General features: G+C 41.7%; 1 protein-coding gene across 4 annotated transcripts in view; it reads right to left on the reverse strand.

Annotated features, from left to right (window-relative positions):
- The window catches only part of TPRG1 (tumor protein p63 regulated 1), a 239,388-nt gene that overhangs the window by 113,729 nt on the left and 101,293 nt on the right, over positions 1-24,366 (reverse strand). For all 4 annotated transcript variants that reach the window (XM_044943647.2, XM_044943648.2, XM_006068957.4 and 1 more), the window contains 2 exons: positions 10,557-10,790; positions 36-127 (listed from right to left, as the gene is read on the reverse strand). In XM_044943647.2, coding sequence (XP_044799582.2) covers positions 36-127; positions 10,557-10,790 — 326 coding nt within the window. The remainder of the gene's footprint in view (positions 1-35; positions 128-10,556; positions 10,791-24,366) is intronic.

The raw sequence follows: 24,366 nt of genomic DNA on the forward strand, positions 1-24,366 counted from the left end.
TTTCCATTGCCCTTCACTTAGTCATAATTACTCACTCTGTCAAGAGCCAGAAGCCTTGAATTGTCTCTCCAGAAGTCTTGGTAATATGGCCTTTCAAGTCTTCCATGGCAGTCTCAATGACCCCTGGCTGAGTAGGAAGAAGAAAATACCTAGTTTAGAGAAGCCTGAGTCCCCTTCATGCTTATGATTAATTACTATAACCCAGCAACACCTCCAGAAAGTTGACCAGGAAAGATAGTTCTTGGAGTAGCCTGTTGGTTGTTGGCACTGCCTGCCAGAGAGCTTAGTCTTGAATTCTGGTATTTACTAAGCTGCTCTCCTTGCATGAGACAAAAGTGATCCAGGTCCTATAAGCCTTTCATAATCTTACTCTCACTTGTTCAAAGAAATTCGGATCGCTATTTTCAGAGGGCCAGTTTTTCTGACAAACAAATATGTTTATAATGAAATTCAATGCATTTAGCATTATCTACTTTTTTTTTTAATCAAACTTTTCTCTCTTCAAACAGTATATGGCAGTAAAACATAAAAGAAAAACCTTCCAATGTTCTGACTGTAATTCTGGTTCTGGGAAATGAACTTTTTTGTCTCCTTACCTCTCTTTCTTCACCATTCTCCAAGCAGGTATTCCTACTATGAGCCTTCCTCTAGTTTAAAAATTGATTGACGTTCCTTAACAAGAAATTCACTTTCCTAGCGGCTGAGCAGTAAAGAAGCCTCCCTCTAATGCAGGAGACATAGATTCAATCCCTGGGTCCAGAAGATCCCCTGGAGAAGGAAATGGCAGCCCACTCGAGTATTCTTGCCTGGGAAATCCCATGGACAGAGGAGCCTGGTTGGGGAAGGGGTGGGGGCGGGGGTGGCACTGTAGTCCATGGACTCATAAAGAGCTGGACACAACTTAGTGACTAAAGAAGAAATTCATAGACGCTCAAGCTTAGTGATTCTTAAACTTCAGTGCACATGAGAATCACCTAAAATGTGTTTTTAAAACACAGATTTCTGGGCACTGTCCCCAGAGATTCTGATTCAGTAGTTCCGAGTAGGGGCCTGAGAATTTTCATTTCTATCAAGTTCCTGGGTGATGATATTGGTGTGGGACTCTACTGTAAGAACCATTGTTCTCTAGGCAGTCACTCCCAGCCTTGGTTACTCATCAGAATCACCTGGGGAGCTTTGGAAAATTCTAATGCTGAGGCTGTACACAAGGCCAATTATATCAGATACTCAGTGGGTGGGATCCTCATAACAGTACATCAGGATTTTTAAAAGCATCTTGGGTAACTCCAGTGTATAGAACCACTACAGCTCAGGGCTCATCAGTTATAAGCCATTTCATTTTATAGGTGTGGAAACAGGGGTCTGCATGTGGAAGTAACTTGTCAAGTTCCCTCCGCTAAGAGGTGACTGACAAGAGACAGGAAATCTAGACATTCCACCTCCAGGCAAAGAACACAGTGCTGACCTCATGCCCAAGCCTGGAACAAGTATGCTACAAGCTCTCGTATTTTCTCTGTGTAATAGGGATTTATACTAAACACCTAATCTTCCATAAATATTAGCACTCCTAATCCTCCTGGTTTGAGACCTTTCCTAAAAGGAAACAGGGACACTAGCCTGGCCAAGACCCATTCAAATATATTTTTCTCCCAGAGGTGAGTGGGTTGTAGGATTTGGGGTTGCTTGTTTTCTCAGTCATTGATAAAAGGCTTTGAAAAATATTGACCATAGAGTCCATTGGTTAAGAAAAATCTTACATGAGTCCACATGTAAAATATAGGAAAAGAAGTAAAGAATCTGCCTGCAATGTGGGAGACCTGGGTTCAATCCCTGGGTTGGGAAGATCCCCTGAAGAAGGGAAAGGCTACCCATTCCAGTATTCTGGCCTGGAAAATTCCATGGACTGTATAGTCCATGGGGTTGCAAAGAGTCAGACACGACTGAGCGACTTTCACTTTCATACTTTCACTTTTCCCCCTCCCTTCCAATTCATTCCACACAGTCCAAGTCATCCTGGAATTTGCAGGACAACTACTTAGAGTTGGGTGTCCTGGGTTGATATTCCAGATCTGTCGTGAACAAATTCTTTGACTTCTAGACAATGATTTACTGTCCTTGGCCTCCATTTCTTTATCTATAAGACAAATGAGTAGACTGGATGATCTTTCCAAGCCAAGCTGATGATCAAAATCTCCTGGAAATCTTTAAGAAAATATAATCACAGCCTTTACACCTAGAGATTCTGATTTCTCAATTTTAACAAGTTTCCTGTTGAATTGGACAGTCAGCCAGTAGACTGAATGATTTCTGGCTCTTTTGTCATCCTCTGCTGCTGGTTGAAGGGCCCTTCAGAAAGCTAATACAGCACACCAGGCCTGCTGAACCTGGTGTGTCATGAAATCAGTAAGTTCTGGGACATTCATTAAATATGCTTTGTGCTCCCATTGACACAAGAGGTTGTATCAGCATCACTGATCCAGTCCCAGGTGGCTCAGATGGTAAAGAATATGCCTGCAATGAGGGAGACCTGGGTTCAATCCCTGGGTTGGGAAGAGCCCCTGGAGGAGGGTATGGCAACCCACTCCAGTCTTCTCGCCTGGAGAATCCCTATGGACAGAGGAGCCTGGCAGGCTACAGTCTATGGGGTTGCAAAGAATCGGACATGACAGAGTGATTAAGCACAGCACAGCTGGTAGGACTGGTCTATGTTTCATGGAAATTTCCTGGGATTCTGTGACAATTCTCTCATCGCTCATCCTCAGCTCTCCATGATGCAGCCGGACTCTACCAGGCTCGATGGTCAAAGTTCTCTGAAAAATGATACTTTCTTTGATAATTCATCATGGCTATTTTTCCTGTCTCTCTTCCTGTATCCATGTAATTTCTTCTTCAAGCTGATATAACTTGGTAGTGAAACTAGTACTTCTCAGAAGAAAAAAAAATTAGAAATAGAATTGAAGAATAATGAAATAATAATGAAATAAGCATTTTGTTGAATGCTTTTATACCAGGCACTTTGCCAAAAGTATGTAAAGACAAATAAAAGAAAGTATAATTTTTCAAAACTTTACTTGTCTTTTCTATGAAAAGCAATCAGCAAAATCCATCAAAATGATCTATCCTTTGATCCACACATTCCATTTCCGTGAAGTTATACTACTGACAGTCTTGCATATGTACAAAATGACATATGCAAAGTTTCCTCTGCAGCCTGGTTTGTGGATAGCAAAAACTTGGAAACCATGCAAAAGTCTAGGAATAGGAGACTCGTTAGGTATATCATGGGATACATACATGCAATGAAATACGATAAATATGTAAAAAATGAAGAAACATACTTTGAAGCAAGGGTAAATATGTCATCATTTGTGTAAAAAGGGAGGAATGGATAAGAATAAGTATTTTTGTTTGAACACACCTAAAGTCACTCTAGAAAGATACACAGAAAAGGTTAACAGGCGTCCCCTACAGGTAGGGAAGGAACGTGATGGTGGACACAGTGTATAGAGGTGTTGTTTTACTACGCATCCCTGTGTGGATGCTCAACTCTTTTCTACTCTATGGACTGTAGTCCACCAGGCTCCTCTGTCCATGAGATTTCCCAGGCAAGGATACTGGAGTGGGTTGCCATTTCCTACTCCAGGGGTCTTCCCAACCCAGGGATCAAATCCACATCCTCCTGTACTGAGCCTCCTGCATTTTGGGTGGATTCTTTATTGCTGGGCCACCAGGGAAGCCCATTGTTTTACTATACACCTTTTCAAAAGTTAAAGGTTAAAAGTAAAGTGGATTCTTTAGAGAACAGTTTGGAAATCTCTGAAATCCTGTCTGGGTACTCACTGCCTTAGTTCTCACCTTTAGTAGAAACATCGATCACGCCTTTATGGAACAGTTATGCATCGTGTCCTGATAAAGTATTTTACTCTTCTCCATTTGTTACTCTTGGTTACTATGATACATTAACTTCAGCCATTTAGTGTCAAAAATACAATAAAGTGTGTGAACCTTTTGACTTGTGTCCAGGCCAAGGTTTTTTTTAAATCTCAGCCTTTCTGGTTGCTATGAGACCCTCGCCAAGTCACCTTGCCATTCCACAAATCAGTCTACATGCATATGTTAGATAGATGAGATACCATTAACTGTAGCAGCTGTTTGGAAATGACCAAAACATTGATAACATTGAAGAATAAAAGACTCTATTGTCATTCTTCTTGTTAATACTAAATAGAAGGGAAACCTTTGTACCAGGATCAGGGGATCAGATGATTATTGCAGTGGAACAATTAGCTCTGAGACTCCTTGCAGCCTGAGACTCAAAGGAAAGTATATTGGAATGATATGTACTCATCATCCAATCAAATAAAGCTTAGCAAGAGAGTACACATACATTTCTAATTCTAAATTTTAAGAAAAAAATCATTAGGGGGATCCTTATTTTTAAGTCACTACATGACATAATGAACAATAGCTTCTCTGATGTCTAGCCCTAAATAGTTTCAGTGAAAATAAATGTGCTGAGGAAAGTTCAAGGACATAAGTATTTGTTGTTGAACTTATTTTATATTGGAGTAGAGCTGATTAACAATGTTGCAATAGTTTCAGGTATACAGCAGAGTGACTCAGCCATGCATATACAGACATACGTATTTGTCTCCTTGCATTTCCTTGAGCTAGACTAGCCTGGGAGTCAGTTGTCACACAAACAATATTCATGCCTGCTATTAATATTTTCCCTTGTAATGGACACTTTAGCCAGACAGTGAGAAGAAAGAACAGAGTAGAAAAGAGTGCTCCTAGGGACTTAGACACAGTCAGCTCTCTCTTGCGGGTGTCATCGTCCTCAGAAAGGGTTTGCTTTGTGGTACACTCATAAGGTAAGAAACTAGTTCTGAATTGGACCTGATTTGTAAAGCCCAGGCAAATTTGTCTCTCTCTGAAAATGAAAGAAATGCTTCTTATCTCGTAATTGTTAAGGATCTATGCTCAGATAGAAACATCAACTTTTATTACCATCTTCAAAGCATTTCAGTGTAAGGAGGGGAATCCAGAAACCTTCTGCCCAGTGAGATATATAATTTCTAAGCCAGAGGGAAGCTCACACAGACAATAACAATACAACTAATATATTTAGTTGTTCCCAGTACAAGAGCAAGACACAGGGAAGCCTATAGTAAGAGAAGAGGGAAAAGGAGAGAGTATGAAAGCCAAATTAGTGTCATGAAGGCAATGACATCTTGCCACACAATAGGAAGTCCCAAACCTGCTTATTAAAGTCTCGTTCCTCACAATAGAACACAGGCTATAAAAAGGCCACGGGGAACCATTAATTAAATATTAAAAGATCAAATAGTTTTAGTCCCATTAGTTTGTATGTAATTTACATTCTTAAGTATAAATTTAGAGATAATTCCCCATCTCTAATCGCTTTCAACTTTCTGATAAGGTATCTGCAAATATAGAGTCCTACAGGGAGTTTAAATATATCTTTCCCCATGCAGATCAAGTATTGTTCCTTTCATAAGAAGTTGCTTTTGAATATCACTCTCTACAACTAAAGTGATTATCATAATATACCTCAAGTTATTAGCCTTGAGGGGTACTTTTGTGGAGAGAAGGCAGTAGGCCATTTTTAGACATGTCTAAGCAATAATAGCAAATGAACAAAAATAGGAGGAAAAGGTTATCCAAGCAGACTGATAGCAACTGGTTCAGACCCTCATTATGTGACTGCTCATTCACTGTCCAAGGTCAGAGGCAGTGGATAGGTGGCACAAAGTGCCAGGAATCCTGGGTTCCAGGCCTGCCATGGCCCCTAAGCTGCCAAAGAAGAGAAGTCACATCAGTTCTGTGTGTCCTAGGGGTAGGATTAGATATTCTCTGAGGCCCTTCCTGGCTTGAAGCAAGAATGTCGCTAAGCCACATCGGAAGGGCAAAGTTGCAGTAAATAAACACTTGTCTGGAAGACTGAGGAAAGAACGCAACAACTCAGAGTGACCCATAAAATAACATAAGAGGTTCAAGGGACCAGATCAACTTGTTTTATGACCAGATATTCAGAGATGTGATCTAATACACAATGTTGTGATGCTAAAGATGCCTCTTGTTTGCCTTAAATTATCTTATATTTCCATATCCAACTTGAAACTCATATAATTGATCCTCCTCTTATTAGAGCATTAGGTGTCCACACCTGGCAGCTAAGAAATTGAGTCCATCTGCCTCAGTGAGCCAAGGAATAACTTCCCCTTCCAAGTTAAAAAATATGAACAAAAAGCAGCCTAAATATACAGCAAAACTTAAATAAATTGTATTACGTTTCCATGATACTTCTCTGGTGGCTCAAATGGTAAAGGATTTGCCTGCACCTCAGGCTATCCGGGTTCAATCCCTGGGTTGGGAAGATCCCCTCAAGAAGGGAATGACTACCCATGCCAGTATTCTTGCCTAGAGAATCCTCAGGACGAAGGAGCCTGGTAGGCTACATTCCATGGGGCTGCAAAGAGTCAAACATAACTGAGCACCTGAGCACACACAACAGATGTAACACTATGTTTTGCACAATAAAATGTACATGTAAGAAAAAAGTAAGAAAGGATATTCACCAAAATGTATAAAAGCATATTTATATATTTTCGTTAACTTTGAGCTGTGGAATTATAAACCACCTCCAGTGAAATTACTTTAAAACCTTATAATAAAATGCAAGGCCAAAAAATTTTTCTACTCAGTCTTACTGCTCTTCTGCATTTGCCACATAGCCTTAAAATTCTTACACGGTAATAAATTGATTTCTTTTAAGCCACTGCATGGGATCAAGAACTATGAATGGGAATTGGGAAACATCAGCTCTAAACCCAGCTTTGGTTCTTATTAGCTTCCTGGGCAAGTCAGCGTGCACTAAGTCAGTGTGCACTAAGTCAGCGTGCACTAAGTGTTAGGACTTCCGGTGGGCCACTGCCCCTCTCTGGGTCTTAATTGCCACTAAAAATGAGAGCGTTGACTACCAACTTGGTGTTCAAAGTACAATCTGTGGACAGAAAGCATGATTATTTCCATAGAGTGCATATAAATGCAGAATCTAAGGCCTCATCCCAGACCTACTGAATCAGACCAATATTCTAACAAGCTTTCCAGGTAATCTGTTTGCATGATAAAGCTGAGAAGCACCACACCAGATCATCACTGGACTAGAGCTCTTTTCAGCTCCAAGAAGTGATACCTTGTCATGTGATGAATGTTTCATAGGTCTGAGTCATTCACAGTCCTGGTCTGATTTAATTATCCCTCGAGAAAATGAGTTAGCTTCCTTCATTTAAATCTCTGCTGCTACAGACCCTATATGTCTACATTTATACCTTACTTTAGAGGTCATGGTGAGGTCATGGGCATCTTAATGCCATTCTTATTACCACTTACAGAAATGTGAATGCCAAATTAACCAAAAAAAAAAAAAAAAAGAGGAATAAAGTATTTAGAATAGCAAGAGATGCTGTTTATGAAATGTTAATAGATGTGTCTTACACTGTATTAAGAACCCTTTAAAAAGTAGCTTATTTAAACTCTCAGATAAAACTGACATTTTATCCATACTTTGAAGAGAAGAAATTTATGCATACATACACACCACACACACATATCTCCTCCCATTTCCTCAGCTACCAACACATCAACAGATCTGTGGTTTACAAGGTAGTTAAACCGTATCATTCCTTTATTTGTTCAAACTAATATTTATCATTGTTTCAGTAGAACCAACAATCTCATTTTCATTATCCTAGAATGCATTAAAGCACATTCATTATACTCATGTGCTAAAAAAAAAAGAAAAAAAAAGAAACCAAGAAGAAAAAAAAGTAATAAAACCTCTTCATATTTTGTCTTAGTCTGAAGGAAAGTGAATGCTGACTGCCTTGGGAATATAGCCCTCACAGTCAGCTCCTAAAGAGTCCTTGTGTCTACTTCAGACTCACTGACTAAATTAGAAGGTTTTCCTTCCCAGGCTCTTGAGAACTTAAAGTTGATTTCTATACACCTGGTGGAAAAGATGTTCTTCACATGAATCAGAGTCAGTAATAGAAAACCTTTACTAAAACATCCTAAGTTCAATTGTACTTTATGGTAGAAAGACCACCGGACTTAGAAGATACAGAGTCTAGCTACAGGTCTTACACTAATATCATACGACTTAGTCACTTAACTCCTCTGAAGCTTCTGTGCATTTACTCCTAAAACAAGACTGATAAGCCTTTCTCTGCCTACCTCACAGTGCTGCTCCAGGGGACTGTCTCTTATAAGCTACACAGAGCCACACAAATAAAAGCATCATGTAAACAAATAAATAAAAGCTCTGTTGTGACTTTACAAGAATTTACAGAATCCTTGTAAACCACAGATCTGTGTCAGTTTAGCTAAGCTGCAACTACACTTTCTAGAATTCCCTTTCTTGTCTGCTTCCAACTTAGTGTTGGCCACAACAGACATTTGTGTCAGACTTCAAAGGTAGAAGTGAAACATCAGTCGTGTTCTTGCTGAAGATCAGGACAGGCCAATCAGACCCCGTTGTTCAGAGCTGCTGATCTCTTGTTTGCTTGATGGCATAAAAGGGAGTGGGGAAACCCCTGGACCTATAGCTTCTTTTGTTACAGTCAGACTTCCTCCCTCAGATCCTCCTTCCCTGAACTGAGTAAGTGTGCAGCTAACTCGGTGGAGAATAGTGGCTTTTCCTGAAAATGACTCACATCTTCAAATCCAAACTTGGTGGGAGAGCAACACAGGTTCCATTTTTCTGTGGTGAGTGCTGCCGGATCAAAAGGAGTTCTAATTCGTCCATGTAGGTTCCCCTGTTCCCTAGTTCTACTGCACAACGGCCAGTTGGTTGATGTATAACACCTCCAGACCCATCAACAGATGCAAAGAACAGCTTTGCATAGATTTCTCAGGCAGCTCTCTTAACTGTACCAGCTTCCAATGATACATCTCTTATTCCATATCATTCATCACTGTTCCTCTCTCATCTAACCCTGATAGATACATCATCACTATCAAAAAAAATGGACATTCTAAGGGATGCTTTGATTTTTATCCCAGATATATCTTACAACTAAACTTTGCATATTCAAAAAAGTTACCATGCTTTGGAAAACAAGCCATTTGCTTTACATATGCAAAAAACACACAAACACACACATAACAAGGAACATGCCAGCAATTTGCACATATGAGTCACTGGATATACCTAAGACTCACTGAATATAGGTAATGTGGATATATGTTTGTTTGATTATTTTTGTTTTGTTTTCAAACACACACACACAAACACACTGCGTCTCTTTAATTAAAACTTTATCTTAACCAAAGATTAACTTTAAAAGCTAGAACATCCAAGTTCATTAATTAAAACATAAATAGTCTCAAACTCTTAGCCACCACTTATTTAGGAGGTTGAGTTGAAAAAAAAATGTCAGTAAAGAGATGCTCCAGGTACACGTGAAAATCCAGGTGGTCTCTGCTACCACAGTGTACAATCTGCAGTTTAGCCTCTAATTGTTTATAGCCTATGAGCTCACTGCTAGTATGTTGACAAGAAAGTTAAAGGATTGGTAAAAGGAATGATGCTAAAGCTGAAACTCCAGTACTTTGGCAACTCATGGGAAGAGTTGACTCATTGGAAAAGACTCTGATGCTGGGAGGGATTGGGGGCAGGAGGAGAAGGGGATGACAGAGGATGAGATGGCTGGATGGCATCACTGACTTGATGGATGTGAGTCTGAGTGTACTCCGGGAGTTGGTGAGGGACAGGGAGGCCTGGCGTGCTGCAATTCATGGGGTCGCAAAGAGTCGGACATGACTGAGCGACTGATCTGATCTGATCTGAAAGCAGATCTATAAACAGGAAGGAGAATTCAAGACAGAGGAAGGTACTAGAAACCAAGGATGTTTCTACTCGATCCAAATGTGAGAAGTCTGAAATATTTTTAACATTTGGATATATAAACACCACCCTCATTATGCACCCATCTATTTACTCCCCAGCTTTGATGCACAGGGAAGAAGCTGAGTTCCAGACTGCAATTCTATATTTGGAATGAAGTGCCTGCCCTACACTCTACTACCAGCATGCCCTGTATACCCTTGAGGTTCAGGTATTCTCAGCAATGCTTTCTATTCCATCACTCATGTCTTTTCCTAACATAGAGCAAATAACTCCCTCTGGGCTCCCAGCTTTATATTCTTCTAGCAAGTCTGGTTTTCTCTTCATGGAGCATTAACTTATTGAGGTCAGGTTTAGCAGGAATACAAAACTGAGGAGCCAAAGACCCATGGGAACTGGAGGACCTGCTTCTCTGGTGGTCAAAATAGACCCATAACTTCTCTGAAATTCAGATCCTTCACCTGTAACATTAAGATAAGGATGCCTACTTCACAGTTATTGTAGCTATTACATGAGATAACAAATGTGAAAACTGTTGATAAAATGTGGTATATGGAAGAATATTAGGATGTTAAAGAGAAGCCTTATGCAGTATTTAAGAACACTAATGCTTTTATGATTTTACCCGAGTGACGAAGTACTTCCGTGAGAGATAAGGCTTGTGATAGGGATTCGGGTAGAGAGCTGATTCAACCACACTTGGCAGCCTTGAAATCTGCTTTGGCACTGGGACCTCTGTTTCTGGCTCCCTCTCCTCCATGGACAGCTGATCCGTCTCAGAAGGTTGGTCATCTTCCTCTCGCTTCAGAGACACAGGCTGGAATCCCTCAGAGCTCCCAATTCTTGACATTTCTTTAGCCTAAAACAAAGAAACAAAATTCTCAGGAAAAAAAAAAAAATCACCTGTGTCTTAACTATGGCAAAAAAGCCCATGATGAACAACCAAAGCTCCGGAAACTGACAAACCCACCTCACGTTAACTGAACAGATGCACTGACGGATGGAGTTCAGTAACACAGACAATATGATCATCAGGGGACATTTACCAGGGGACAGCAGCAGAGACTCTCTGGACAGAAAAAAAGAGGCTACAAGTAGTTCCATTTTCCCCGTCTTTAATTCCATGGAACAGGAAGGTAAACAAGGAAAGAACAATATGAAATTATTACCACTTGAAAATTTCTCTTCAAGTTTTTGTAGTGTTTTTTCTTGAAAGTCTACTGGCCTGTGAGCTTATTTAGGAGTTAAAAGCAATGATAATGCACTTTTTAATGTACTTCTTACTAATAGGGCACAGAAGCACTTAGAACTGAGTGCTTTCTTGAAACTGAAAAATTGCAATTCTAAAAATGTATCCTCAAGAACATATTGTACAACACAGGGAATATGACCAATATTTTATAATAGCTATAAATGAAATATAATCTTTAAAAATTGTGAATCACTACATCGTACACCTGCTACATATAACAGTGTACATCAACTATACTCCAAAAAGAAAAATTTTAAGTAAAAAATTAAATTAAAAAATAAAAATGTATCCTAAAGAAATAATTTAGACAAATGCCAAAAGGTGTAAATATAGAAGGCCATGCATTACAACATTGTGTCTAATAGCAAAAAAATTAAATAAATAACTTCATGTCTAACAGCACAACATTGTATGTAATAGCAACATCAGACACTCACACAACATTGTGTTTAATACTAAAAATACATATAGTGAAACTAAGTATCCATCAGCAGATAATTGACTAAGACAAGAGTTATAGTGCACAAATACAATTTGGTCATCAGAAATGTGAGAATATATTTTTACTACAGAATGATGTCCAAAATGTAATGCTAATGGAAAAATAAGTTATAAAATGTTATGAAAATGTTATTCAAATTTGTTACAATAATTCAGAAAGAAGGAATGAAGGGAGGGTGGGAAGGAATGAGGGAGGCAGGAAGGAAGGGAAGAAGACATAATACCTGAACTTGCATGCATATATACATGTATGGTAGGACAGAGGTTAGAAACAAAATCTGAAAAGAAGTAAAATAAAATATTAACAATGATCATCTCTGAAAATCTAGTGGTTACCAATGGGGAGAGGGAAAGGGGAAAGGACCTGATAGGGGTAAGGAATTAGGAGGTATCAACTATTATGTGTGGGCTTCTCTGGTAGTTCAGCTGGTAAAGAATCTACCTGCAATGCGGGAAACACCTGTTCGATACCTGATGTAGGAAGATCTGCTGGAGAAGGGATAGGCTACCACACTTCAGTATTCTTGGGCTTCCCTTGTGGCTCAGCTGGTAAAGAACCCACCTGCAGTGCAGCAGACCTGGGTTCAATCCCTGAGTTGGGAAGATCTCCTGGAGAAGGGAAAGGCTGCCCAGTCCAGTATTCTGGCCTGGAGAATTCCATGGACTGTATAGTCCAAGGGGTCGCAAAGAGTTGGACAATACTTAGTGACTTTCACTTTCAACTACTATGTGTAAAATAAAGAAGCTATGAGGACATATTGTACAGCACAGGAAATATAGCTGGTATTTTATAACTATAACTGGGGTAACCTTTAAAAATTGTGAATCACTATGTTGTACACCTGAAATGTATATAGTATTGTATATCAAGTAGACCTCAATTTTAAAAAGGCAATGATTGTCTCTGGATGATAGAGTTACAGGTGATTTTTATTTTCTGTTTTCATAAGGTTCTGGATGCTTACAATGACTTCCTCTGACTTAACATAAATAGAAACACAGTAGATTCACTAATATTTTGTAAATTAAAAGAAGTATCACAAAGCAAAACAAAATAGAAGCTACATGCTAGCCTAGCAAAAGGTGTCCTCAACCAAGTGGCCCTTCTCAAGCTGAGGCCACACGGTTACGGCTGCTGTGCACACACGCCCAGTGCTACGACGTAGGAAGTTCTCATGCCCAGCGTCACCATGGGACTGGGAATGCCATCTTAGTCTTAGGGCTCCTTCCCACAAATTTCATTTCCTTCCTCTTTGTTAAGCAACAGAAAGTGAGAAGTGGCGCCTACCCACAGCAAATTTATATTATTAAAACTGGGAATAATTAGAGTAGTCAAGGGTGGTAAAATAGTACTAGCATATAGTTTATTGCCTAACCCTGGATACTTCTGAGCATGAAGAAAGTGCTATTAACACTTATGCTAGGATGATAGGCATAAACCAGCATTGTCTCAGGCAAATGTGGACATACACAGTCACCCTGAGGGGCTTGAGTGGAGGGAACATGTGGCTGGTCAGAGACTCACAAGCAAAAAGCCCTCTGCTGATCACATTACAGGTTATTTCCTCTGATTCTCCCAGCAGCCCTAGAATGATGGATTTGTTTCCATCTCTCTGAGGATCCCAGAGTTGGTGGGATGCCACTCCCCCAACCCCCGCCCTGTCCACAGCACAGGTGGTACTAGAGGTAAAGAACCTGCCTGCCTATGCAGGAGACATAAGAGACAAGGATTCCATCCCTGGGTCGGGAAGATCCCCTGGAGAAGGAAATGGCAATTCACTCCAGTATTCTTGCCTGGAGAATCCCATGGACAGAGAAGCCTTGCGGTCCATAGAAGCCATAGGGTTGCAGAGAGTCGGACATGACAGAAGCGCCTTAGAAAGCACACACGCATGCACACATGCATCCCAGGGCACACTTGGAGAGGAGAGAAAGCACCTGGACTCCCACTCAGGACTCCCAGCCACACTCGAGGTCAACAAGCCTGCCATGATGCACGCTGTCTTACAGCAGGAAGGGCTGCACTGAGTTTTCAGATAAGTTTTTCAAGTTATTGGCCTGTGAGAAATACAAGGGCACGCATGGAGAAGCAGGAGAATTTTAGTAGGGGTGTGTGTGTGCGCATGAGAGAGAGAGAGCACACAGAGGCATGTAGCCTCCCTGTTAGTTGCATGCTCTATTTTTGCAGGTCTGCCACCTCTTACAGAGGCTTTTGGAAGGAACTGTGTTTCTAGAGTTCCCTGTAACCTGTGAAGGAAGATTTGTTCCTTTGGGAAAGGAAAGCCTGCTTCTGTATTTGCCGCACTGTGTGAACTGGAGCCTAACAACAGACATCTGTGAAAAGCTCCAGCGCCTGGAAAACAGAGGGAGGATTTAATTAGCACCACTTCCTCTCCCTCAGGCTGTCTTCTCTGGAAACACTTGGGGATGAGAAGTTGAAGCACTTAGAGACTGAGCTTTTGAGATCCAGGAAAGAAGGAAACTCTCCTCCACTCCAGTTAAATTCTGACAGCCGTGAATACTGGAGAAACAGCACAGAGACTCAGTCCAGAAGGATTCCAGCTCTGTTTCTGGGGACATCTTCACAAGGACAATGAACTTACCTCCCTTTAACACCTTCCAGGATATAAGAGAAGTGCCACACATTGAAGCAGCCCCCTCCATGCCACCTGCCCAGACACTGTTTATTTCCAATTCAATAAAACATTCCATCCTATCTCTGCTTAACCATACTATATACATTGAAATACTATATACATACTATAGACATTGAAAATAAAAGCTTTGTGTCTGGATAAATTAGTCTGCCTCACAGCAGACCCATCCAGAGCCATTTAGAGTTGAATACGATCATTGTTCCCTAAGATTGCCTAGTAAATTGATCTTAGCTTGTGGTACCCAAGAGTCAAGGCAGAATAATTTCTAAGGGAAGCAAAGGGTCAAGGTTTAGAAAATAATTTCATCCATATTTTTTGACCTGATTTTCTCATTTTAGGGAATTCATATCGAAGGAGGAAACAGACAGAACAGGCTCCATCCTGAAAGCAGGACTCCACCTTGGGCCGCCTGTGGACTTTGAGCTATATGCCCAGTACCTATGGAAACGACATACCAATGGAAAACCAGACTCCCCGCCTCCTTGGAAGAGCCCCAAGGCTCGTACCTAGACTCTCCTTCACCTAAACAAATACCCTAATTATCTGTGTAACCAAATAGAATCATAAATTCTATTATGCTTATTGGGGTATGACCACAGGCCTATTGATAAATGTCCACTATTAACTACCTAAGCTTAAGGCATATGAATCACGGGTTAACTTTGATTGTATCTTTCTTTTCCTTTGTTCAGACTAGTTTCAGAGAATTTGGGGACGTGGGTTTGAGTACGTACACTTAGAGTATATAAGTTTTTCACAAAAACTGGTCGGGGTCCTAGGCTAAGAGAAGACTCTGCCTTGGGCCCGCCGGTATAATAAACTGCACTCCACTATCTGCAACGTCCTTCTGAGTGAGTTTGTTTCCTGGAACGCATGGCTACAATATAATGAGGCATCACCGACTCAATGGACATGGGTTTGGGTGGACTCCGGGAGTTGGTGATAGACAGGGAGGCCTGGCGTGCTGTGGTTCATGGGGTCACAAAGAGTCAGACACGACTGAGCGACTGAACTGAACTGAACTGAACCCTAAAAAAAAACGAAAGAAGTAAATAAAGCCCTACAATACTAATTGCATGTTCTAGGCAGTAATGGAAAATTGGAAACCCACTAAACACCCAATGGTCAAGGAATTTCCTAGCTACCTAAATGACACTGAGCAGACCCTTAAAATAACAGCCCTTAAAACTGTACAAGCACTACAGCAGCGTGGAGTAAAGGATGTATCTTCTTGGGGCAAGAAAAGCAAAGAGATTTTCTGTGGTAATGATTGAATTATTTTTATGTTGGTAAAGACTAGAGGGAAAATATTTGTATTTATCGAGGTAGAGGGATCATAAGTGAATTTTTGCTTAAAAAAAAGTTAAATCATGTTAGCACTCCTTTTGTAATAAAATATATGAATAAATCTGTTGGTTCACAAAGTCAGGAGCTTCCCGGGTGAAATCTGAAACTGGCTCCTGTACAGAAAGGGCAAGAAGAGATCAAAGAAAGAAGCAGACCACTCCAAATTGATCGGTGGCAGAATTCATAAGCAAGAGAACTTACCAACAAGTCCCGTCTTGGGTGGCCACAAGGTGAGTGAATCTCCACACCTACCTGCCAGAAACTTAAAAGCTTATAGAGAGGCCTTAACTGGTCCAGCCATATCTTCAGTCCAGATGGACTCAACACCACATTGCTCTCTCAAGGCTACCTCTGGACAAGGGCTCCCACTTTGGGGATGGTGGGTGAAAGGTACATGGTACATTGCAAAGATATGGTGGGGGGGTCCATTGCTCAGTTCACTTACTGGTCAACTAGTCACCATGCCCTGTGGAGGACTTCCTCCAGCAATGCCAAATAAATACGTAAAAGAAGTGCCACCCTCCCTTTGGTCAGACAACAAGAATTTTATATTATTTCTCAGCTGCCAGAAATTTCAGAGCTAAATTTAATATCATATTGCAGTAAATAACTTATTTCTGGATCCTGGTCTATGTATGCCTGCCTCCTTCGGTACCTGCTATCGTATCTGAGACTTTTTCTAAGAATATTTCAGAAGCATATAGAGCATAAGTGATAGCTAGAGAATTGTTGCCTAGTCCAGTTCCTTCATTTTGCAAGGTTTGGAACACTGATGTAAAAGACTTGCCCAGGATCATACAGCTAAACAGATTCAAAACATGAAATCAGATTCCAGGACTCTAGTTCATTGCTACCCATTGTAACATTTAAAAGAGAAGCAGTTATCATACTTACAAACTGATAAACTGAAAATGCTTTTGCCAACTGTCTACAGCCAGTCAGGCTTGTTTTGCTCTGGGATGGGAGAAACAACTCCCACAAATTAGGCTTCTCCCAGCTTTTCCCCATCAGCAGCCCACAACTAGCCCTGCAGGTGAAGATTCCTCCTTTGCCTGGCATCAGACTAACCTATCCATAGGCATAGGGGCACTGTGCCTGGGTCCACAAAACTTGTAGGGGCTCAGGAAACGTTTTAATGTATTTTAAAATCATAAGCAGAGACATCACTTTGCCGACAGAGGTACATATGGTCAAACTTACCATTTTTCCAATGAGTGAGTGAGTGAGTGAGTGACATCACTCAGTTGTGTCCAACTCTTTGTGACCCCATGGACTGTAGCCTACCAGGCTCCTCCGTCCAGGGGATTTTCCAGGCAAGAGTACATTTTTCCAATAGTCATTTACATTTGTGAACGTTGGACCATAAAGAAGGCTGAGAGCTGAAGAATTAATGCTTTCGAACTGTGGTGTTGAGGAAGACTCTAAAGAGTCCCTTGGACAGCAAGGAGATCAAACCAGTCAATCCTAAAGGAAATCAACCCTGAATATTCATTGGAAAAACTGATGCTAAAGCTGAAGTACCCCAATACTTTGGCCACCTGATGTGAAGAGCCAACTCATTGGAAAAGACCCTGATGCTGGGAAAGATTGAGGGCAGGAGGAGAAGGGGACAACAGAGGAAAAGATGGTTGCATGGCATCACCAACTCAATGGACATGAGTTTGAGCAAACTCCGGGAGATGGTGAAGGACAGGGAAGGCTGGCGTACTGCAGTCCACTGGGTCACAAAAAGTCAGACATGACTGAGCAACTGAACAACAACAAAACTCAGAAGAGAAAAATTAAATTTCATGGTCAAAAAATTGTTTTCATTTTTTCTCGTATCAGAGGAAAAAGTGAAATTTGTAGGCCACCCCAAATCTATTGCATTTTGCCTAAAAAACAAACTAGATTATCTAAGTCATAAGATGCTGAACTATGTACAGTTATAGAAACATGTTTTAATAGTGATATTATTATGGTAGAGACATTCAAGAAGGCAAAAGTTTTAGGCTCACGGAAGTCATAATGTGGACCTGACTTGACTCTATATCCTACTACTCAGATTTTCTGCTTAATGGTTCATTCTGAGGCTCCATACTGGACTGTCGAAGCTAGAAACATCCCCACATTCTAGCACTTTCCAATTTCCTTATGAAACTGTGGGTAATCAGTGGCAAATCCATTTGCCCTGGCTCCACTAATCAAGGTTGTTTAAGATTTGCATGGCCTCTGAACAGCATGTAGCCTATGTAAAAAGTGGTTTGCTGAGATGTTTTCCAGGAACTTAGAGTCAGTTTTGTCCAGTTCAAGTTGAACTGGAAGGGACCGGCTAGGACCACTGACCCTCCAACTGGGCATGTGCAAGCGTCCACCCACTTGGGGGCCTTTTGATGCTAGATGGCCAAGACTCCACCCTCAGATTTGGGCTAAGTGCCTCCACCGTGAGTATGCAGAGGCCTGTAGTCTGGTTGTGTGTGTGTCTGTGTGATCAGTCACTCAGCTGTGTCTGACTCTCTGCGACCCCATGGACTGTAGCCCGCCAGGCTCCTCTGTCCATGGGATTCTCCAGGCCAGAACACTGGAATGGATGGCCATTCCTTTCTCCAGGGGATCTTCCCAGCTGAGGGATTGAGCCTGAGTTGCCGTACTTCCTGCATTGCAGGCAGATTCTTTACCTTGAGCCAGCAGCCCAGCTGCTTGTGCACAGAATGCCGATTGCTGCACCTTTTCCAGTCACCTTTCCCCACACTCCTCATACTCCCCACATCTCCAACCACCCCACTTCTTTATTCTTCATCACATGAATACTCAGAGTCCCTGACTTGGGGAGGCAGAACTGAGTCTGGCTTGGTTGCCTTGTGAATAAACCCTCTCTTTGCTGCAAACCTCTGTGCATTAGCATTTTTACTTGCTTCGTGTCATACAAAATGAACCTGGCTCTGTAATACTTATTCTGGAAGATTCTGTTCCATTATCCACTGAAAGATTTCTGTCCTATAGACAAACTGTACAATCTTAATTATTTTTGCTTTCTTAAAATCAAAGGGAGATCCAGAATTAATCACCCTCTAATAAATATATGTTTCGCAGAGAAGTAGATGAATAACCATCCTAAGAACTTATGATCAGCTTGAAAGGAGTCACTGCTTACACTGAGTGGCCACAAAGCCAGCCAGGGGTGAAGAAAGGGGGAGTGTTGGGATTTTTTCCCTCTTACAAGAGTTTAATAAAGAACAGTTTGTATGTAACAAAAAGCATCATTTTTTTTAAATTTTATTTATTTATTTGACTGCTCTGGGTCTTTGTTGCCATACTCAGGCTTTCTCTGTTTGCTCTGCATGGGGGTTACTCTCTAGTTGCAGGGTATGGGTGTCTTATTGCTGTGGTTTCTCTTGTTGCAAAGCCTGGGGTCTAGGGCATACGGGCTCAACAGTTGTGGCTCATGGGCTTAGTTGCCTCATGGCATATGGAATCTTCCTGGACAAGGGATCGAACCCATGTCCCCTGCATTGGCAGGCAGATTCTGAACCACTGGTGCCTGGGAAGTCCAAAAAGCATCATATTTCATATTTCTGATCAAGACAGCAGGACTAACATTATATAGATACTGGTAAAACTCAGGAGTGTTTCATGGTGAACCACTTCCTAAGGTCATGTACCCTCCATTTCCTCAGCATGACTTTTGCTCTTTGTCCATCTAGTTTTCAGAATTCCTTCCTGGCTTCCTGCTCTCTCTGCCACTCTGGAGAACCTGTACAACCAGCCTCTCCCTTGCTTCCTTTACTGTCTCCTAAGATCTCTAGTAACTCTCCGTGGGATTTATTTATTTTTTTAATTTATTTTTTAATCTTATGTATCCCTAATGCAATACTATTGTATTGTGATTTCCACAAAGTTTTTGAAATATTAATAGCTACTTGAGTGTTCCCAAGACCATCCCTCTGGACCTTTGGAAAGATAGATTGCCTTGTTAAAGAGCACCAATCTATTCTAACCTCCACATTTTGTAAATAAAGAAACTGAGGCCCCAATGGATTTTGTGTCTCCTGAACCCTCAGTTTAGTTAATTTTTTGAAAATTAAAGACAATAAAGAATGAAGTTATGGCCACCACAAGATTAAAAATATAGTATCTCGAGGAGTATTTGTGAACTAACCAGGAGCTTAGAAAAGTCTATGGTTTGTTAATAAGAGCTGCTTCCCACATGCAGGTGAGGTGGTACTGGGCTGCAGAGGAAGTCCAGACTTGAGTTCCTGTGGCTTGGGTTGCACTCCAAGATATCAACTGTGTTTTACTGATGGTGACATTTCTATCCACACAAAGGGGTTAACATTCTCGAGGCACAGCCCCAAAATAAAAATCTGCTTTTAATTCTGACATTTCGTAAAGGTAATTTATGTGAATTTATGTGTGCAGCCTTTCCTGAGTCTCTGTGAACAGCCAAAGGATGTGCAGTGGATACACAACAACCTCAAAACTCTCCAACAAACCCTCTCCTGTGCCAGTTGAGATAAGAAAATTGTCAGAGTTCTTCACAATTTCACAATTTGTACATTAGTGATAACATGCCAGTGGGGCTGCTCTGTGTCCTGGGGGAAAGTGGACTTGATGGAGGGTCTCTTGCCTCCCAGCTCCTCCTCTGCCAGGCAGGGCTCTGTGGTCTGTTTCCGGAGCTTTCACTCAGTGGAGTGGGGAGGGGAGAATACAGGACCAGGATAAAGAAACATGGGTCCCCACTCCCTCACTGGTTAGTGATAATGAAAGTCACTCAGTTGCATCCGACTCTTCGCAAGCCCATGGACTACACAGTCCATGGAATTCTCCAGCCAGAATACTGGAGTGGGTAGCCTATCCCTTCTCCAGGGGATCTTCCCAACCCAGAGATCGAACCCAGGTCTCCTGCATTGCAGGTGGATTCTTTACCAGCTGAGCCACAAGGCCCTGGGCAATTTCTTCCCCTTCTCTGCATGGCAGTTTCTTCATCTACAAAATGGGGAGCCAGACTTTATGGTTGGCAAATGCGTACTCTTGAAAATGACTAACCGATTTCAATCAAAACAAATTTCATTTATCTGTTTCTGGACTTCTTCTGAAGCTTTCATTTCAGGGGAAAATATATTGAAGTCTGAAAATTGTTGAACTAAATTATTCCTTCCAGAGCATTCACTCTACAAGATTTAATTTTTCTCCAGTGCCCAGAAGATTCCAGATCTAAGCTTACAAATGTTCCATATGGTTTCCCCTCCCCCCTCTTTAGCTGAGCACATTAGTTCCCTGTGATTCAACTGTGAGTTCAAAGAAGGAGGATTGGGAAGGCAGTCATGAATTTGGGCGCCCATTGTGGAGAATCTGGGGTGTTTGGCCTCTGACTTCCTCTAATGCAAGTGGGTATGCACGGTGACAGGAGATACTAGTGACACCCACAGTGGAACATTGGACACTCAGCCTGTGCCAGGGCCAGAGATAGCCTCAAAACTTATTCTTGCATTTTAAAAGGAACAAATTTTAGAGGTTTTCAGAGCTTCTCACACAAAATATTAATTTTTAAAGATATTTCCTCAAAAATAATATACGGAAAAATTGATTAGGATAAGGATGCTGATTAGAGAACTTGGAAACATTAGATTCCTTGAAATTAACTTTGCTCATTTCCATCAACACTCCACCATTCACCCAGTCCAGGTTACAATGATGCTGGCATTCTTAACTTCTGCAGTGTTTGTCGTGCTGCTCTGTAATCACCGTTTACTCTCCTGTCTTCAGTCCTGGGCTGTGAACAAGTCTGGAGCAGAGACTGTGCCACCCTCCTCTTTGGAGACAGCACTTGGCATGGGATGAACGAGTTCTCAGATGGATGAATGGATGCCCTGCTTGTTTCTCTATCAGGTCTGAGATCTGAGGGCAAGTCTTATGTCTGATCCATTGTTATTGGTACATTGCCTCATACATCATCCATGAAAGTGAAAGTGAAGTCACTTGGTCGTGTCCGACTCTTTGTGACCCCATGTACTGTAGCCCACCACGCTCTTCCATCCATGGGATTCTCCAGGCAAAAACACTGGAGTGGGTTGCCTTTTCCTTCTCCAGGGGATCTTCCAGACCCAGGGATCAAACCCAGGTCTTCTGCATTGCAGCCAGACACTTTACCATCTGAGCCACCAGGGAAGCCTCGTCATCCATGAGTGCCCAGTAAATACTTATGGACTGAGTAATGAAGTTCTTTGTGAGGCACGAATGGAAACGGCTCTGTACACATCCACTTACAATCAGACACACATCGAAATACATTCCACAGCTCAGAACCTAGTGGAGGTGATGGAAAGAGAAGTGGAAAACTGCAGACATGATAGAGCCAGAATAGGAGAATGTGTGCAAACACAATGGAAACAGAAAATGGAAGTAACAGGGGTGAGTGGAGAAAGAGGCTGGAGAGGGTGGAAAGTTAGAGCTATGGAGAAAGGTGCCTCCGGGCTATCTGCCATCTTAGAGGGTGGGTAAGGATATTCCTGGCAAAGGTACAAGGTATGAGATGTGAAAAGGAGGATGTGTTTGAAGGACAGAGGGTTATATGGTGTGTGAAACTCAGATGTCAACTGCCTGCCTCTAGCCCTTACCCTGGAAGAGCTGGCTGAAGTGAAGTGAAGTTGCTCAGTCGTATCCGACTCTTTGCAACCCCATGGACTGTAGCCTACCAGGCTCCTCCCTCCATGGGATTCTCCAGGCAAGAGTACTGGAGTGGGTTGCCATTTCCTTTTCCAGGGGATCTTCCCAACCCAGGGATCGAACCCAGATCTCCCGCATTCCAGGCAGATGCTTTAACCTCTGAGCCACCAGGGAAGAGCTGGTTAACACTTGGTTAAAACTATGGGGCTCTCTGACAGTATGGAAATCTGAAATCCTCCTCACATATCCTCTGTATTCCCTTCTCTCTGCCATCACGCCTCCATCTGTACTAGAATAGGTCCCCCACAGTCACCCCAGATTCAGTCTGGGCTCAATATTGTAAGATTCCACTGGCCTCAAGAACTTCATGAGATTAACAACTTCCTTAAGATTTAGAGCCCTCATGGAATGGTGAGTCACACTGTGTATAGTCCAACTTTGCTCCATTCATCTGTTTCCTCTCTCTTATCGGGATAACAAGTTTTGCTTTGTGTGTGTGTTTATACTTGAAATATTTGTGTATTTTGTTACCATATAATCCTGCAATCCCACTTCTTGGCCCATATCCCGAGAAAACTCTAATTCAAAAAGACGCATGCACCCCAGTGTTCATTGCAGCACTATTCACAAGAGCCAAGTCATGGAAGAAGCCTAAATGTCCACTGACAGATGAACGGATAAAGAAGATGCAATATACGTATATACAATGGGATATTGCGTGCTGTGTGCTTAGTCTCTCAGTCTTGTCTGACTCTTTGTGACCCCATGGACTGTTGCCTGCCAGGCTCCTCCAGGGAAGAATATTAGAGTGGGTTGCCACGCCCTCCCCCAGGGGATCTTCCCAACCTAAGGATCGAATCCAGGGCTCCTGCATTGCAGGCAGATTCTTTACCATCTGAGCCACCAGGGACTGGATCAGTGACGTTGATACAACCTCACATGTGACATAGGTAACCAATAAGGACATACTATATAGCACAGGGAACTATACTCAATATTTTGTAATAACCTATAAGAGAAAAGAATCTGAAAAAATATATATATATACATATATATAAATATATATATATATATATACACACACACACATATGTATAACTGAATCATTGTGCTGTACACCTGGAGCTACCATTGTAGCACCAAAAATACTTCAGTTTAAAAACAGAATATGAAAATGTAAAACTTTCAATAAATGTATCATTATCATAAGCAAAAAAAAAATAAATAAAAACATGAATGCCCACAATTATGTCATTTATAAATATGCATTTTTCATTGAAACATACTTATCTATTTTACTCACATACCGAGGTCTCTCAGGTTTTCTCCTTCAACATCCCCAAATAAATGGAATTCCCCCACCAAGATGAATTCTGGACGTAGCTATTAATATAAACCTGTACAAGGATTTGTGATTCCAGGAACACCTGACTGGATTTATATGTCTGAAAAAGTAGAAGAAAGCCAAGCAATACGCCAGCATCAAGGACAGTGGCTTATCTCAGGTAGAAGCAGAAGTGTCTGATTTGCCTTCGGCATGACCGTGAGGAGCCTGGGGCAGAGAGGGGACAGAAAAGGGGCGGCCTTGTCCTCCTGAGGAGGAGAATGGGTGTGTGAATGCTAAGCCACTTCAGTTGTGTCCAACTCCTGGGACTCCATGGACTGTAGCCTGCCAGACTCTTCCGTCCATGGATTCTCCAGGCAAGAAAACAGAGTGGGTTGCCATGCCTTCTCTTCCAGGGGATCCTCCCAAACCAGGGACTGAACCCAGGGCTCATGTCTCCAGTATTGGCAGGCAGGTTCTTTACCACTAGCGCCACCTGGGAAGCTGAGGAGGAGAAGAATAAAGTCTAAATCACCAGCCTCCCCACTCCCTCAAAAGAAAGAAAAAAGAAGCGCTTCAGGAATTAACCAGGTTAAAAATGTACTTTGGGGGTCCTAAAGCACTCAAATAGGTTTTTTTTTTTTTTTTCTCTGTACAAGTGAAAAAGAAAGGACCAAGTGAGAAGAATCAACCAAGGCCAAACCATTCA

This window comes from Bubalus bubalis, chromosome 1 (assembly GCF_019923935.1).
Source record: "Bubalus bubalis isolate 160015118507 breed Murrah chromosome 1, NDDB_SH_1, whole genome shotgun sequence".
NCBI classification, from domain to species: domain Eukaryota; kingdom Metazoa; phylum Chordata; class Mammalia; order Artiodactyla; family Bovidae; genus Bubalus; species Bubalus bubalis.